Below are 15,025 nucleotides of genomic sequence, written 5' to 3'. Positions count from 1 at the left end.
TTCAGATGGTTTCATAAAGATTAAATTCTTTTTTCAAAAGGAAATCACCAATTTAAAACTTTAACTGGCCAACAGGTTCAAGCAGTTAAAGCCTCATGGGAGACAGATAGAAATTATGAGTGTGAGAGTGTTTTAACATGTTCCATTTTTTTGATTTTCCTATTCCTATTCCAAGTAACATAAAATGGAATATATCTTTTAAGTCTTGTATGCAACTAGTTGTGTGAAAGACAAAAGGTGGGGGAAGGGAGAGAGGTGTGAACTGGGTTTAAGAAATACATTTCCTCACAGTGGACAGCAAAGCGGTAGGGTGAAATACATGCACTTGCAGATGTACTATACAATTTGCTGTGTCTGTGAGTATAGAAAAAGGACATTTTAGGAAAAAAGCTTTGAACTTCCTCATAGTGTTTCAGTAGTGGTTTGTTAATGGCTAGTTTTAGTTATATAGGCCCAAATCACTTCAGCTTAAATTGATCAAAAGTAGTGGAGTTCCCTCAGACACACACACATAGTCTCGCATGTCTCCTCTGCAAATCATTTACAGATGTGAACAGAGATGTCTGCAGCAATTTGTTTACATTTTAAAAAATCTGTACTTAATAATAAATCACTTATTTTAAATATTTCTGTTTATTGGTTTATTTAACTAAGCAACGAGTTTGCAGTAATTGGTCCAGATTTGCCATTACACGCAGAGAGACAATGTAGGCTTGAACAAATGAAGCTGAGGTGTCAGTTTTTACTAGCTAAAGCAAGTTCCAGCTGGAACCTCCTCTTTTTTCCAAGAGTTCACATCATCATGAAGAGGCTTGTGTAACTTCTCAGAGCACACAAAAAATGTGAAAACAAAAAAAAAGAAAATACCCATATTCTCTGTGAAAAATTACATCTGTTTGGCTCCATCTTTTCAATACAAACACCCACATCAATATGAATTTTTAACATTTAAATATTTGGGGCTCTCATGCAGAATTTTTTAACACACTCTTTTGAAGAGTGCAGTAATCACAAAGGTGCTAATTACTGGGCTTTGGAAATCATTATAACTGTAAATGTTGTAATCATATGTGCTTTATTACACGTGTAAAAAATGCAACCAGGGGAAAGGATGAGGAAGGCTCACTGTTTTTACAAACAAGGAATGTCTTGGAATATATTAATTTTTAGAAATTCAAATTGAGGTAATTTAAAACTAAAATTGTCAAAAGTTGCAACTCATCCAGGTTACCTTAAATATGCCCTTATCACAGTTTCTTTAAAAATTATTATTCCCTGTCCTACGAAGTGTTTTAAAAACTTCAGTGACTAAGTATTCCTTTGGAAAAGTAGGTTGTAACTACATCAGGGAAAAATGCTGCCAGTGCTTTAGGTGATATGCAAAATGGTTCTCTGCAATAAAACTATCTTCTAAAACTGGGTGATGCCAAGTGGGCAGTGCTTGGGGTTTCTCTGGGAAACACCAATCCTTCATTTGGCAACATTCTTCTGAAAAAGGACACCTCATGGAATGGATCACTGAAGCTGCAAACACAGAGAAAGGATGGGTCTCTTCACATCCCCACATAGCAGCATGCAGCAGCAGCAGGTGTGCAGGTTACACAGTCCATAGCAATGATATGGATGTTCAGCAGCAAGCATTGCCTTTGTGCTACACAGCGCCTTTGAGTGAAAGGCTGAACACATTTCCCCAATTATTAGGATTGGAGAAAATGATGCTTTAATTCTCTGTTGGATCAGGGATCTCACCACAGCATTACTTCACTAGGCCTGGCTTCTGGTGGACTTTGCAGTAACAGAGCTTTGCATGACTCAGAAGCATCTCAAAAGGGACCCAGGAGTGTTTTCTCACTGTTCACACCTCTCCCTTGCAGCAAACTATCCACTGCAGTTCATGAGACACACTCATTGCTGCATGTGTCACCATGGTGTTCTTGGGTGTATCTGGGATACATTTGCACACAAACAACTCTTCCATGTTAACACATTTGTGTTCACAGCCATGCTGACCTAAAGCACAGATGTTTACTTCTGTGGAGAGAAAAATTGGAGCCAGCCATAATGGCTTCTAAAGTAAAATGGCTTAGAAAAGCTCTCCTTTCTCAAACAATACTGGATTCTGTGCTTTGGACACCTACTAAAGCTGACAGCGAGATGAGGACCTGAGAGCAGACTGCAAACACTCAGCTATGTAAGGCTCCACTCTGACCCCCACAGATCTCCTCCTGTAGTCATCAGAAGTCACACATGGTGGTGAAGGAGGAATGCCTGGTGCTTGTCACCACTCACCTACTGTCCCTGACTTCTGGAAAGGGCATATGTGCAAACATTCTGCTTTATTTCACAAGCTTAGCTAACATGACCCTTGTTACAACAAGATTTGGAATAGGAGCCCAATCCTGGAAACATCACCAGATTTGCAGCTAAATCCAAAGCCCCATAAGGAAAAATACCCCAAATGGGAATTACAATTTGCCTTTAATTTGCAATTACATCCTTGGCAATAAATATTTTATACGATGCTGTTCTTTTGCTCTATTGGCTCTATTTGCTCTACCAAGGCTATTGAATCTATAAAAACCTGAATGTATTAACATACCATATAGATAATAAAAAGCAGAATAGCATGGATTACTGCAAAAGCAGCACTGTGTAGCCAAAAATGCTTTGTGAGACTGTATCTTTAAGACTGAACAAAACTACAGTTTCAAAACCAGGTACATTTTATGAGTGCCTAGAAATAGAATTAGATTGCTCCAAACAAGTTTATTATTCATAAAATATCAGTAGTACAATTTTCTCCCCCCAACAACTGAGTCACGAGATCAGCTATTTCATTTTGCTGAATATATTCTCTCTAAACTTTAACACATCACAGTAAAAATCTGCTGTGATTCCAGGCCTCCAATCAAAAAGAGCTGTAACACTAAGTCATTCTAAAGTAAAAGAGCTGTAACACTAAGTCATTCTAAAGTAAATGGCACGTTTGACTGGTTTATAACGCTAACATTGCTCATGCTGTTTTTACAATTTTTTTAGGAAACTGTAAAGTTTCCTGGGTGACTCTAAGATTATTTTGATAGCTGTGTTGTCTGTTCAATAAATTTCCAAGCTGATGAAATGTATCTGTCCTTGGCTAAATCAACTGGGTAAAACAAGGTGATTTTTTTTTAATTTCAAAGCTATTGATGTCTTTACAAACCAAGGCCAGAAAGTTTCAAATAAGTAATGAACTTCAAGTAATTTTGTTTCCTACACTAATCCTCAGGTTTTCATAAAAGTCTTCAAAAATGTCTAATATACAAAGTAATCTACCAAACAGAGAAATGTATACATTCCCAACATGATTCATTCCATTCAAGTTCAAGTTTATAAAGAAACATTTGTTTCAACCTTAATTATAGAGAAAACTTCCCTCTTTTCAGAAGGGAAACAATTCACTCAGGTTCAAGAAATAAAAGCAGATGAACTTTATTATGTCCAAAGAATTACTCACTTTTGCATGTTTTCTTATCTGGATTAAGTCTGAACCCTTCTTGGCATTGACAAAAATAGGAATCATCTGTATTAACACATTCCTGTTCGCAACCATGGTCCTGAAGAGAGCAATAGTCTGGTTCTAAACAGCAAAAACATTAGTGCCAGTGAGTAATACAATTTCTTGGAAATAAACTAGGTAAAATGAGTTCTTTTGTTTTCTTTTGCCTTTTTTTTTCCCCTTAGGCAGCATTTTGGTGTTTTACCATATTGTTTAAAACCATGAAAATAAAATGCTTCTTTTTTTTCCAAATATCTGCTATACTGATATACATCTGACACATACTACAAAGAATTATTACAGAACATAAATAGTTCATGCAGTAGAGAAGTTAGAATCTTAAATATTTCCTAACATTTTGCAGCTAAGCCTTATACATTTGCTCATCAAAATTGCCCCTACTCACTCAGAGCATGTTAGACGTGATGTGTAGCAAACACACAAACATGCTTTTGAATGCTGTTTATTAGATCATAGCAGGACAAACAAGTCATCAGGACTGTGGAAGTTTTTAACAGATCTGAGTGCTTGCTTCACAATTCTTCCACTTGAAATGCCCATGGAAGAGAAGATGAGCAGTCTAGAAACAGCTACCACTTGTAGATAAATAACTTAGAAAGGACAGCAATTGTGCACTAAGCACTAAGATATTTCCCCTATAGAGTTTATCATTATTGATGAAGTCAATGAACCTGACATTCACTTAGATGTAGAGTCTGCCCATCACTTAGTTTTGTGTCAGTGTAGTTAATTTACATTAGTGAAAAATGCTCCTAACCCCTTATCACTGCCAAAAGTAGATAAACAAGTCACAAATTACATAAATCACACTTCAAAAAACGTCCAGGCACTTTTGAACACCTCATTATACAACCTGAAAACTCAGGGGGTTTTATTATTCCCAGAAGTTAACTAATTATTATTCCCAGAGGTGATTTGCTTTCAGAGGCATGGACAGTTCTTTCTTTGGATTTGTGGAAGGTTAATGGAATTGAGTGTTTATATATGATGAAAGCCCTTTGTGATAACAAACCACCTATATTTTCAGAATAAATGAGGTGGAATGTGACTTCCTAAGAAAACTCAGAAGGACTATGTTATAATTTCTGTACATCACTCTGTATATTAATTAATATTGATAACATTTACATTTCCTCTACCAAAGCTTTTTCTGACAGCATATGCACATACATTTATACATAACATGGAGATATCTGTTTACTAAAATGAAAATTAGAAAATATATTTTTACTTAAGAGGGCACTGAAGAGACAGAACCCACAAAGCCTTGTGTGTGCACCAGAGGAATGCAGTTCTATGCCTTCTGGACCTAAGCAGTGTTGTGGTGCATTTACCTGCTCAAATCCTTGCTCACTCAAGGAGAGACTTTTCCTGGATAACTGATTCTGAAGATGACCACAAGGGCTGAAAAATATGTATTATCTTTGTTGAAACCTTGAGGCTATTCTGTTTGGGACACTAAAAACACTCTTCTAGTATGTTTATCAACACAGCCCAGGTCAAAGATATTAACAGAGCCTTGCCCAGCTACAAATTATGTGAACCCAGAACTGAAACAGGTCTTTTGTAAAGAACAGTTGAGGCTCAGCAGCACCCAGTACAAGCAGAAGCTGCCATCTGTCCTCTTGAGGGGAGCAGCAAGAGTGGCTGGAATCTCCTTAATAGAGGCTTGAATGTCCTCCAGCTGCCTCACTGATAAACCAAACTTGCTGTGCTCTTTCAGCCATAGAGCACTCTGATGGTGTTGGCAAGGTTGGCTTCATGAGACTTCTCCTTGTGTTTCATTCTAAGAACTTTGGAATAGCTCCCAGAGAAAACATTTGTTAGATATGCACGACCATACTGACAACACTTATATTTCCATGCATTTCTTTGTAGCCATGAGCATAAAGGCTTACTTTCTATTTTTGAAAGGGAAGTCAGGCTTGTGAGACAATCACGAGATCTCAGGAGTGGGTGCCTCAGGCCTGCTTGCTGATGCAGAGAACTGCTCTGGCATGTGTGAGTCTTGACTTGTTGGCCATGTTCCCTGAGACTCAGTACATAAGCCAAACATGTAGAAATTTATGTTAAATTTTTAAAGTCACAAACATTTTAAATCCAGTGATCTGTAGTTTGTTGGCATTGTTTAAGCAGACTCAAACTCAGTGTGATTTATAACATATGGGAACTACGGGACACTTTTGCTCTGAAGAGCTCTCGTGCTGTCTTGACTTTTGCAGCATTAAGAGCTACACAGTTCTTTCATTCATGCTTTAATTTATCCACAAAGCTCAGAGGATATCGAGTGTAAAGAATAGTGGCTTAGTAAGTCTTATTTGTGCTTATTTATGCCTAATATACTGTCTCATGCAACAGATAAAGGATAGAGACAGGTCAAGCCTGAAATACTAGTCTCCCAGAATACTCCCTCAGATGTCAACATGCTGTGAATCATCAATTTAAATATGTTAAAATAATGCATACAGTTAGGCCATAAACTAAAAATCAGTCAAGGAATATGAAGTGTTTATGCAGTTTTAAGGACTTTCTTTGGTTCAAACTGGAGGAGAAAACACTGCTCAAAATCCAAATTCTTAAAGAAATTAACAAAAACTTGTGCTTGGGCAACTAAAATAAGATTTCAAATAGGTACGGATGTGGAAGTATAATTAGCCAGCCCTTAGCTGATAGATACTTAACAAATGGGAATGTTAATACATTCTACAAATGATTTTAACCACTACAAATACTCTGGCCCTTGGGAAGCAGAAATTTCATCTTCCCTGACTCTGACCATCTAAAAATTATGTGTCCAATCTGGCAAGTCATCGAGACCCCCTGTATATTCAAGGAAAATACAGGCACTTCCATAAATTTGTGTCAGAACTGGAAGGGTTCACCTTTGAGAAGTGCATGTCTCTTTCCCTTGATGGTAAGAACACATATCCAGACTGGATTACATGTTTTCTCCCTAAATGTTAAATTTAAATGGAATAGATATCAACCATAATACACAATATAAATACAACCTATGGGCTAACCAAATCTCTCATCAGAAGGATTGAAATGCCCCTCACACAGAAATGCAGTTGTACACTGATGCATTTTTTCAGAAATAAAGTTTGAACATATTATTCAATAATATGGGCTAAATTCATCACTGGCAGCAGCAATAGTCTAAATCTAATGGAGCTTTCCTGCTTACAGGCACAATAGTAATATTTCTTTATCAAAGCCCACATTTATGAAGAAAGGTAACCAGGAAAGTACATTAAGGTTTTCCCTTGACATTTCCTTAAAGGGAGTTATGAACATTAAACACTGTGGAGGTTTTAGCTTTGTTTCACAATTATGGGAGGCCTTGACATGAATATTTTCTGGTCTGTCAGATCTCCTCCACTTCATGTCCACTGCTAATTCCAGTAATTTTTAAATCTTTTTAGCCTGGTATGGAATTTGACAAACAACAAACAAGCAAGCCATGAAGTTATTATAAGCTGGTGGAAACACGGAAGCCTGGTAGAAGATACTGATACTGACAGAGCTTTGCCACACCATCAGAGAACTCACTCTGGAGAAAAATCCACAGAAAACCAGACTGCAATGTTTCTTCTGATTGGGAAACTACTGATTATTTTAGATCATCTTACAAAGCAAACTGATTATAAATTGTCTTGCACAGACTTGTTTGTTTACCCAGATAGGGAGATTATATTCTAACCAAAAAAAAAAAAAAAAAAAAAAGAATAATCAAAGAGAAATCCAAGGCAAAGCTTCAGCTTTTTGCTGTTGAAAAAGAGCTGGGTTTCATGTTAAGTTTCCTGTTCATAAGAGGGACCTTTACCTTTAGGCCCTCCCCTCAAAACTACTTGCTTTGCTTTCAAGACCTTTGGCTTCCAGGGCACTCCAACGTGATGCATTTCTATACCTGATGCATTAGTCAGCACTCCCAGGACCAGTGGGAGGACTACTGCTGGCAGCTGGAAGACAGAAAAAGTATAAACTGTTCATAATTAAACTTTATCACAACTTACTTCCACAAGTTCTTTTGTCTGGATTTAAAATGAACCCTGGGTGGCATCTACAGTAATAGGAGTCCTTGGTGTTAACACATTCATGTTGGCAACCATGGTTATCCAAAGCACAGTAGTCCACAACTGAAAAAGAACAAGACGAACGTGCAATTAGGAAAAAAACCCAGAACTGTTATGCATGGATATTATGGTTCTAGAGACACACAGTAGCTATAAAAAAAGGAAAAGCTGATGTAATTGCTGTCTTGAAAAGCTTGTCTGGAAAAAGTAGTGCACTCACAACAACAGCTGGTAAATCAGATTTTAAATGAATCCTGAATAATTTCTCAACTTTGAACATTTATCAGCTCTCAGACTGTCAGGAGCTTTCTCAACATGTTTTCTCAGATCTAGAAACCATGCATCAGTGAGCATCTCTGTCCAATGTTCACACTGTAGTCCAGGGCATAGAAAAGTTTGTTTGATTTAGTCTTCTGTCTCTGAAGTTCCAGTCCTGGAATTGCTCTACTTTTCCTTAGTTCCCTCCCAGCTGTGTTAATTCTCAAGAGCTGGTTCTGTAGCCTGAGTTTATAGGAAAATCTTGGCATTATCTTCTACACTGAAGACTGTCACAGTACATTCATTTCTTCTAATGTGCTCCAGATTCATTCTGTGCAAAGCAGCTACAACTGCAAAGCCTGAGAGTTTCAGGCTGATATTCTCCATGGATATTCTGCTTATATAATGCAGGGGACAAAAACAGTCACAGGCAGTCCTGTCATCTATTTCATAACTCTGGTCATTTATTACACAAGTCGATTTAAAGTTGCTAAAGAAATTAAAGGATTTTAAAAATTTCTTTGTAGGTTAAGCTTCATCTTCACAACAAAAGTCTTAGAAGAAATTAAAGATAAGTCACAAAACTGGTGCTCTATCTACAAAGAGCTGCCAGACCTACATTAGGAAAGTCTACCTGATTCTTTCTGCAGAAGACAGTAATGTACTTAGCTTCATACCAAGACAGGTTCCTCTTTGCCAACTAAGTAAAATTTTTCACTGTTTTATACTGCTGAGGCTCACAAATTTCTTTAAGAGGCAGTAATTTGTTTTAATGCAATCAATTTTTTCTTCAATTGCCCCACCTATGTAAATCACGCACACTCAGGTGTGCTACTATATTTAGTCAAGATCATCTAGTCAGGAAAGCAGATAACCTATTCAGCTACTTTGAAAGAGTTTCTTTTAACCCTTCAGAATAGTTCTGTTGAATCAAGTCAAATTACTTTCTGGCTACCATGTGATACCATTTTCCTGGCAGGAACCTTCCTGTTTCCAGAATCGATTAATACTAAAACTTATTTACTGAATACGTATTTCAGGGATATAATGTGCCATACAATTAACTTTCCTCTTAAATTAATTCCAATGTGCACATTTTCAAGTGTTTAAAAGGCACATTAAGAAATAAGTAGGCCAAAGAATACATGCAATTTAGCATCATACCTAGGAAATAGCCCATATGGATGTCTTTGTAAAGTTACCTCTTCCTCTGCATTTAAACCTTAACAAAATTAATTTCTATTGCAATATCTACAACTGCCCAACTAATGATTATAAGAAAATAGAATATTCAGTTGGAAGAGACACACAATAACCATTTAGTTCAACTGTTTGACCAGTTCAGAGTTGACTTTGCCCAAATGCCTCTCACACACTGACAGGTTTGGAGCATCCACATTCCTACAGCATTCCTCCTGTAGGAAGCTTGTTCCAGTGTTTGACCATCTTCTTGCTAAAGAAATGCTTCTTAATGTCCAGTCTAAACTTCCCCTGGCACAGCTTTGAACCATTCCCACATCCCTGGGAGAAGAGCATATTTTATGCTAAGTCATGAGATATACATGAGAATGTGAAAACCTGAGATTTCACTGTTCTGAATTTTCTCTCATGTCTATTTCAATAAGAAATTTTTTCTAGATGATTTATTAGTGTCCTTTTTAGTGAGCAAACTGTTAATTCAGTTGTCATCTCTGCATATTTGTTCCACCTTGTTTTTCTCCCTTGGCATTAGTAAGTGATGAAAACCATCTTTGACTTCCAGTTAGCAGTTCTGCACTCTGGGTGCTTACATTGCCCTCTCTGAACCATGGGCTGCATGGGTCACCTTTCTCATAAGGGGTTGTTTTAGCCCTATGATGTTTATAGAGGTTATTCAGGTGTGGGATGATGAAGGAAGTTAAATAGAAGGGTAGGAGGAAAAGGTGTAAAGCAAGTAAAGGCATAAAGAGGATGAAAAAGCACATGAGGGAAGAACAAAACACACTCAGGGAAGACTCGTAAGAACCTAAGAAGCAGCCAAAAAAATCCAGTAGTGCCAGCAGCCAAGCCACTGCCAAGAAAAAGGGATCCAAGCCCAGCAAGGGCAGCAAGATGGATACAGTCTAACTAACACTAGTGCCAGGAAAGAGAGGACAGCATGTCCCGCAACACCAAGGTGGAGAGACTGAGTGTCCAGCAGCCTGGTGGAGAAAGGGTAGCTCATTACCAGCAAACATCAGCTGACAGGACTTTGTCCATGTGGAAAACAGATCAAAAAAGGCAAATCTGCCAGCCAGATTTACTGCTGAGCAGACAGTTCCAAGTTTTGTTTATCCTACAAATTCGTTCATAAACTGCATTGGAAACTCTCAGATTGGTTGGTTGTTCAGTGGTCAGCTTGAATGGATACTTGTGAGTTCTGGCTGTGAGATTTCATGTAATTATTGCTATTCAGGTAACTGGCTGGCACATGTCAATAAAGCAATTAATATCACCACTGATCCTTAAACTAACCCATCAGAAAAAATTAATAAACATGCCCATGAAATGAAGTTTCGGTACTTTCTAATTTGCTTTTGCTGGAGTTAAAACTTTAGAAGTCACAGAGATCTTAGATGGAAACCTTTGACTCTTTCCAAGAATATCACAATGCATATTTCCTACTGAAATTCTCTTTTCATTCTCTGGAAGGGGAGGAGTGACTAACTTTAATGAAGTCACTGCTTTTTGCAAAATTGTTATTATTCTCAGTGATCTCTAGTATATGTGTGCATCAAGATCTTTATTCAGATCCTGCTCATTCGATAATAAATACTTAACAGAAAGGAAGGATTAACTGGCTTGGGAGTAACGAAAACTGAGAGTTATCACTATTGAGTCAGTACTACACATAGTCTCCCTAAAAAATTTTCCAGCAAGGATGATTATTCATTGGTGATCACATCTGCATAAGCTGTACATTCTTAGTAGTAGCATATTCCTCAAAAATCTCAAGTTGTTCAAACCTGAAAAGTCAAATTCTAAAGGCTGTCAATAGGATTTGCAGACAAATTAGCATCAAATTACTAAATTACCCAATCTTTTCCTGTTCAAGAAATGTAGAGAAACTAAGTTCTGCATAGACTAAATATAATTAATATACATTTAACCATTCTTGTACATCAGTAAAAAATTTAAAAGTTAAGTGCCAAATATGCAACTGAAAAAGGAAAATAAAAAATAGAAATGTTAATAATGTGCTTTAAAATTCCAATTAATACTGCTAATTATTGCAGTGGTATGAATAGCATGTATTCATGTTTTGTTACTAAAAGGTAAAAATTAATAGAAATCAAGTGGAGAAGAAAAACTCCTGTAAAAGACAAGACAGTGAACCCATGCATGCTCTATTTTGAAAATAATAGAAGAGAGAATATGAAATCTTTAAATGTCAACAATAGTGCTCATAATAAATGTGTATCTCTTCAAGCCAAAGAGAGTCAGTGAGGAGGTAGGGAAAAAAAACATCAAAGATGTATCATGCCTCCAAAGAGCAATTACCCCAGACTTTGCAGATAAGTTATTAACAGACAAAAGTCCCAAACACCAATGCAAGAAATGTAATAAGTGGCATAAAAATATTCTGAAGTTTTAAATAACAAAAATAGATTTCGCATTTATTACAAAATTAATATTAGACTTGACATACAAAGAATTTCACCACAATGAAAGCTCTGGTAGTTACTTTCCTGGAAAGAATATCTTGGGCTGTCAAGGAACTTCAGCTTAATAGAAAATAGTAACAACAGCTGATGACATTAAGCATGAATATTTTGGATTAGAATACCTGGTAGGAAAGAATCAGGGATGAAAGAAGTTACCAGAAGTCACGGATTTCCTGTCTCAGGATATAGTCAAATAAATAGCAGAGAAGTATATCCTTTATTCTAACACAAGTAAGTCAAGAGAGTCAGCTAAGGTTATTAGGTGAATGTTAGATGTAGAAATCTGGGCCAGAACATAAAAACTTACCTAAATAACCAGTACTATCTGCATTTTCAAAACAATTTTGTTTCAAAAACCAGGTTCTTAAAATGGTATATGAGTGGCCAAATTATGCTGGAGACAAATTATATTGAGACCTTCAAATACTCCTATACTGAAATCATGAAGCCTACAAGTAAAGGAAACATTTCTGAAGAGTAAGCAGAGAGTGAATATTCTTCAAAACCTCATGCTATCCCAGGCCTAAAAAATCTCAAAATCTTTTTTGTGTGTCTTGCATGAAGCTACATGAAGAAAGTTCCATAAATTGTCACCTATTTTGCATTTCAAAACAGGGCTATCCTGGAAGCCAATAGCTTTTTGAAGGTAATACGAGGAAGATATGCTAGAGCTGTCTTAAAATGACAAGAAAGAGTAGGCTGTTGGACAAAAGCATTGTGGCAGCCTGTGGCAGAACTGAGGCCAAGGACTGACTTGGATTCATTTCCATGGCACTTCAATTTGTGTTTGAAATTAAGCATGCATCTAAGTGCTTGCCTGAAGAGAATACCTAACAAATAATGTAATTTTGTATCCAGATCTCACTAGGGCTTTTTGCAGTGGAAACAGAAGACAGGAGACAGTATTTTCTCAGAATGGAGCATGGAATGAAAAGTTTACAAGAATTGGTACATAGACTTGTAAAAGAAATTGTAATAGAAGTATTTACCACATATGAACAGAGAAGAAGACTGAGATATTTATAGAGTAATACAGAGGGGAGTATGTTTTGTGTTAAAGAGTTATTGTACCACATTTCCACACTCTCTCTTTTGAGCTGTAATTCTTGGAAGTTATATTTATTTCCACATTGCCTGCAGTGAAAATTAAAGGCACATAGTGGATGGTTTCCTAAAGTGGTTAAACTGTCCTTAAAGTCAACCTTTCCAAAAAGGAGTTGAAATGTCTCCTCACATCACCATAAAATCAAGTGAAAAAACATCAAAAAATTGTCCTCTTTTGAAGTTTTTCTGTGCATTACTTCTGTCTGAAGAGCAGCTACCGAGATTGTCCGCCTTTGTTTTTTAATGGCCACATATGTCATGCCAGTACATTGCTGGCCACCTACATGGATCTTGAATAAAACATCGGGTGTGTTGTCAAAATGGAAAATTACTTTCTGTGTGAAATTGGTTGGAACAATTTTCCCAAGACACCATTCATTATCAGTAAAGGCCTACAAACATGTAAATTATGTCTGCTTTCTCATCTACCACTCACTCAGGAGAATATATTTGTCTATAGCTAAAGTGGATACTATTTTATATTGAGTTTTGCTTTTGTTTTGTCAAGAGATAAATGTGAATTGCTCAATTCATACTCACCAACACAGCTCTTTCCATCTGCATCAAGCTCATATCCTTCATAGCACTGACAGACATAGGACCCAGGTGTGTTCACACAAATCTGCTCACAGGCATGTTTCTCCACAGCACAAAGGTCCTGAGCTACAACACATAATTGCATGAGTATGACATTCTTTGACCTTCTACAATGCACAGGTAGACCATAGATCAAAATAAATTTCAGGAAGCTATGGACAGCTCTTTAGAGATGAGCTCATTTTAACACAGATCATGCCAATGTTCTGTCAAACAGTGAAAGACAATAAGATCAGTCACTCAAAGCTGAGGCACTCATTCCTTCAGTTGATGGCAAAGACTATTAATGGACCAATGGTGTCTAGTAGAGTTCCTTGAGGTATGTTTCCCTAAAATGTTCAAAGTGCATTTTTCAGGGTTTTTTTTTTTAAAGAAAAGTAATTGTGTTTATTTATGTATTTTTGGGGCTTTATTTTGCATAACCAGATAAATGATGATGAGGTTGGAAAGGGAAAGAAAAGGAAAACACAACAGAAAAAAACTCAGGCATATTAAATTTCTGGGTTTTAGAATTTTTCATTTTTATGCAAAATACCATAGCAAGTCACCCCTCCCATGCAAAAGATCTCAAAAAAATGACCATGACAAATGAGGTCAGTTCAGCACCTAGCCAAATAAAGCACACTGGGCTTTCTTTTCAACAGACTAAAGCTTTATGAGAACCCCAAGTTTCCCCAGCGAAAGCTCTGGTAAGCAGAGTGCTTTGTGTTGTTCAAAGACTGCTCAACACATAATGGTCATTTACAGCTACAAAATAGGCTTTTGGAACATGTTTGAGGAAATCAGCCAAGCAAAACCAAATTTTCTTTTATAGCTGTCTGCTTCATATCAAGCAGCATGATGAACAGCATAAACAGTCGCTTAACTCTTTTGTTCCAGTGTAAACACCCACAAATAGATAATTTTCCAGCTTGTTTCAGCTACATTCCTCTTTTGTATCATTTTGTTTATTAATGTAAGATTTGAGCATCTCTAGAGAAGAATGGGAGAGATTAGTTAAACAAACAAATACAGTGTAATAAGTAAAGAATACCCATTATCTGACACAAACACTCCTCTCTACAAAAGTTAGACCACAGTACACAAAAGGAGCATCCTTTCATGGATGCAAAACCATAATAATTAAACAAATGTAAGAATATTTTCAGTTTCAAAAAAACCATTTCCTAGCATGAAGTGAAGTTGCCAGTTCATTGCTGATTGAAGCCATTTTGTTAAGGGCTTTAAAGACTGAGTATTGATAGCATATACTCTCACAACACGAAAAAAAGGGAACAGAACAATAAAAACAGAGTCTAACAAAAGAATGAAAAGACAGTATAACATTAGCTACATAGCATTCATCTTTTCTGTATTGTTTAATTCAGAAAGTGCTAAATTGTGTATGTAAAGAAATTATTTGTTCATTGAAGAGGTGCCAATACGACCAAACCTTAGATAAATACATTTGGTTTATGTTGATCATGTATTGTACTTAACATAAACATGATGAAGATTTATTTTACTTAGCTGTCAAGTGAGGAATCCATTGTCTCTGTGCACTTGTGGGCAATTAACAGCTAGTGAAGGTAACTAAAATACTCTCAGACTGTGCATTTTTCTTTCACTGTGGTTCTCCTACCTCCAGAACTAAGCTGTCCCCTTTGTCCAGGCATGACTCCCCATCCTCATGAATTCTGTTACATCTCTGTGGGGGTTTTAGACTTAATTGTTTGACCTCCTCTAGACTGATAGAGCATCATCTCTCT

General features: G+C 36.7%; 1 protein-coding gene across 1 annotated transcript in view; it reads right to left on the bottom strand.

Annotated features, from left to right (window-relative positions):
- The window catches only part of MATN2 (matrilin 2), a 58,430-nt gene that overhangs the window by 22,625 nt on the left and 20,780 nt on the right, over positions 1-15,025 (bottom strand). Inside the window, exons 3-4 of the mRNA XM_054287658.1 lie at positions 13,221-13,343; positions 7,576-7,698 (exon numbers count right to left, since the gene is read on the bottom strand). Of these exons, the coding sequence (XP_054143633.1) occupies positions 7,576-7,698; positions 13,221-13,343 (246 nt within the window). The remainder of the gene's footprint in view (positions 1-7,575; positions 7,699-13,220; positions 13,344-15,025) is intronic.

This window comes from Melozone crissalis, unplaced genomic scaffold (assembly GCF_028551555.1).
Source record: "Melozone crissalis strain CALT ecotype California unplaced genomic scaffold, PUWL_Pcris_2 ptg000002l_1, whole genome shotgun sequence".
Classification (NCBI taxonomy): Eukaryota; Metazoa; Chordata; class Aves; order Passeriformes; family Passerellidae; genus Melozone; species Melozone crissalis.
The sequence above is the reverse complement of the archived record's forward strand: the minus strand, read 5'-3'. Positions and strand labels throughout refer to the sequence as shown.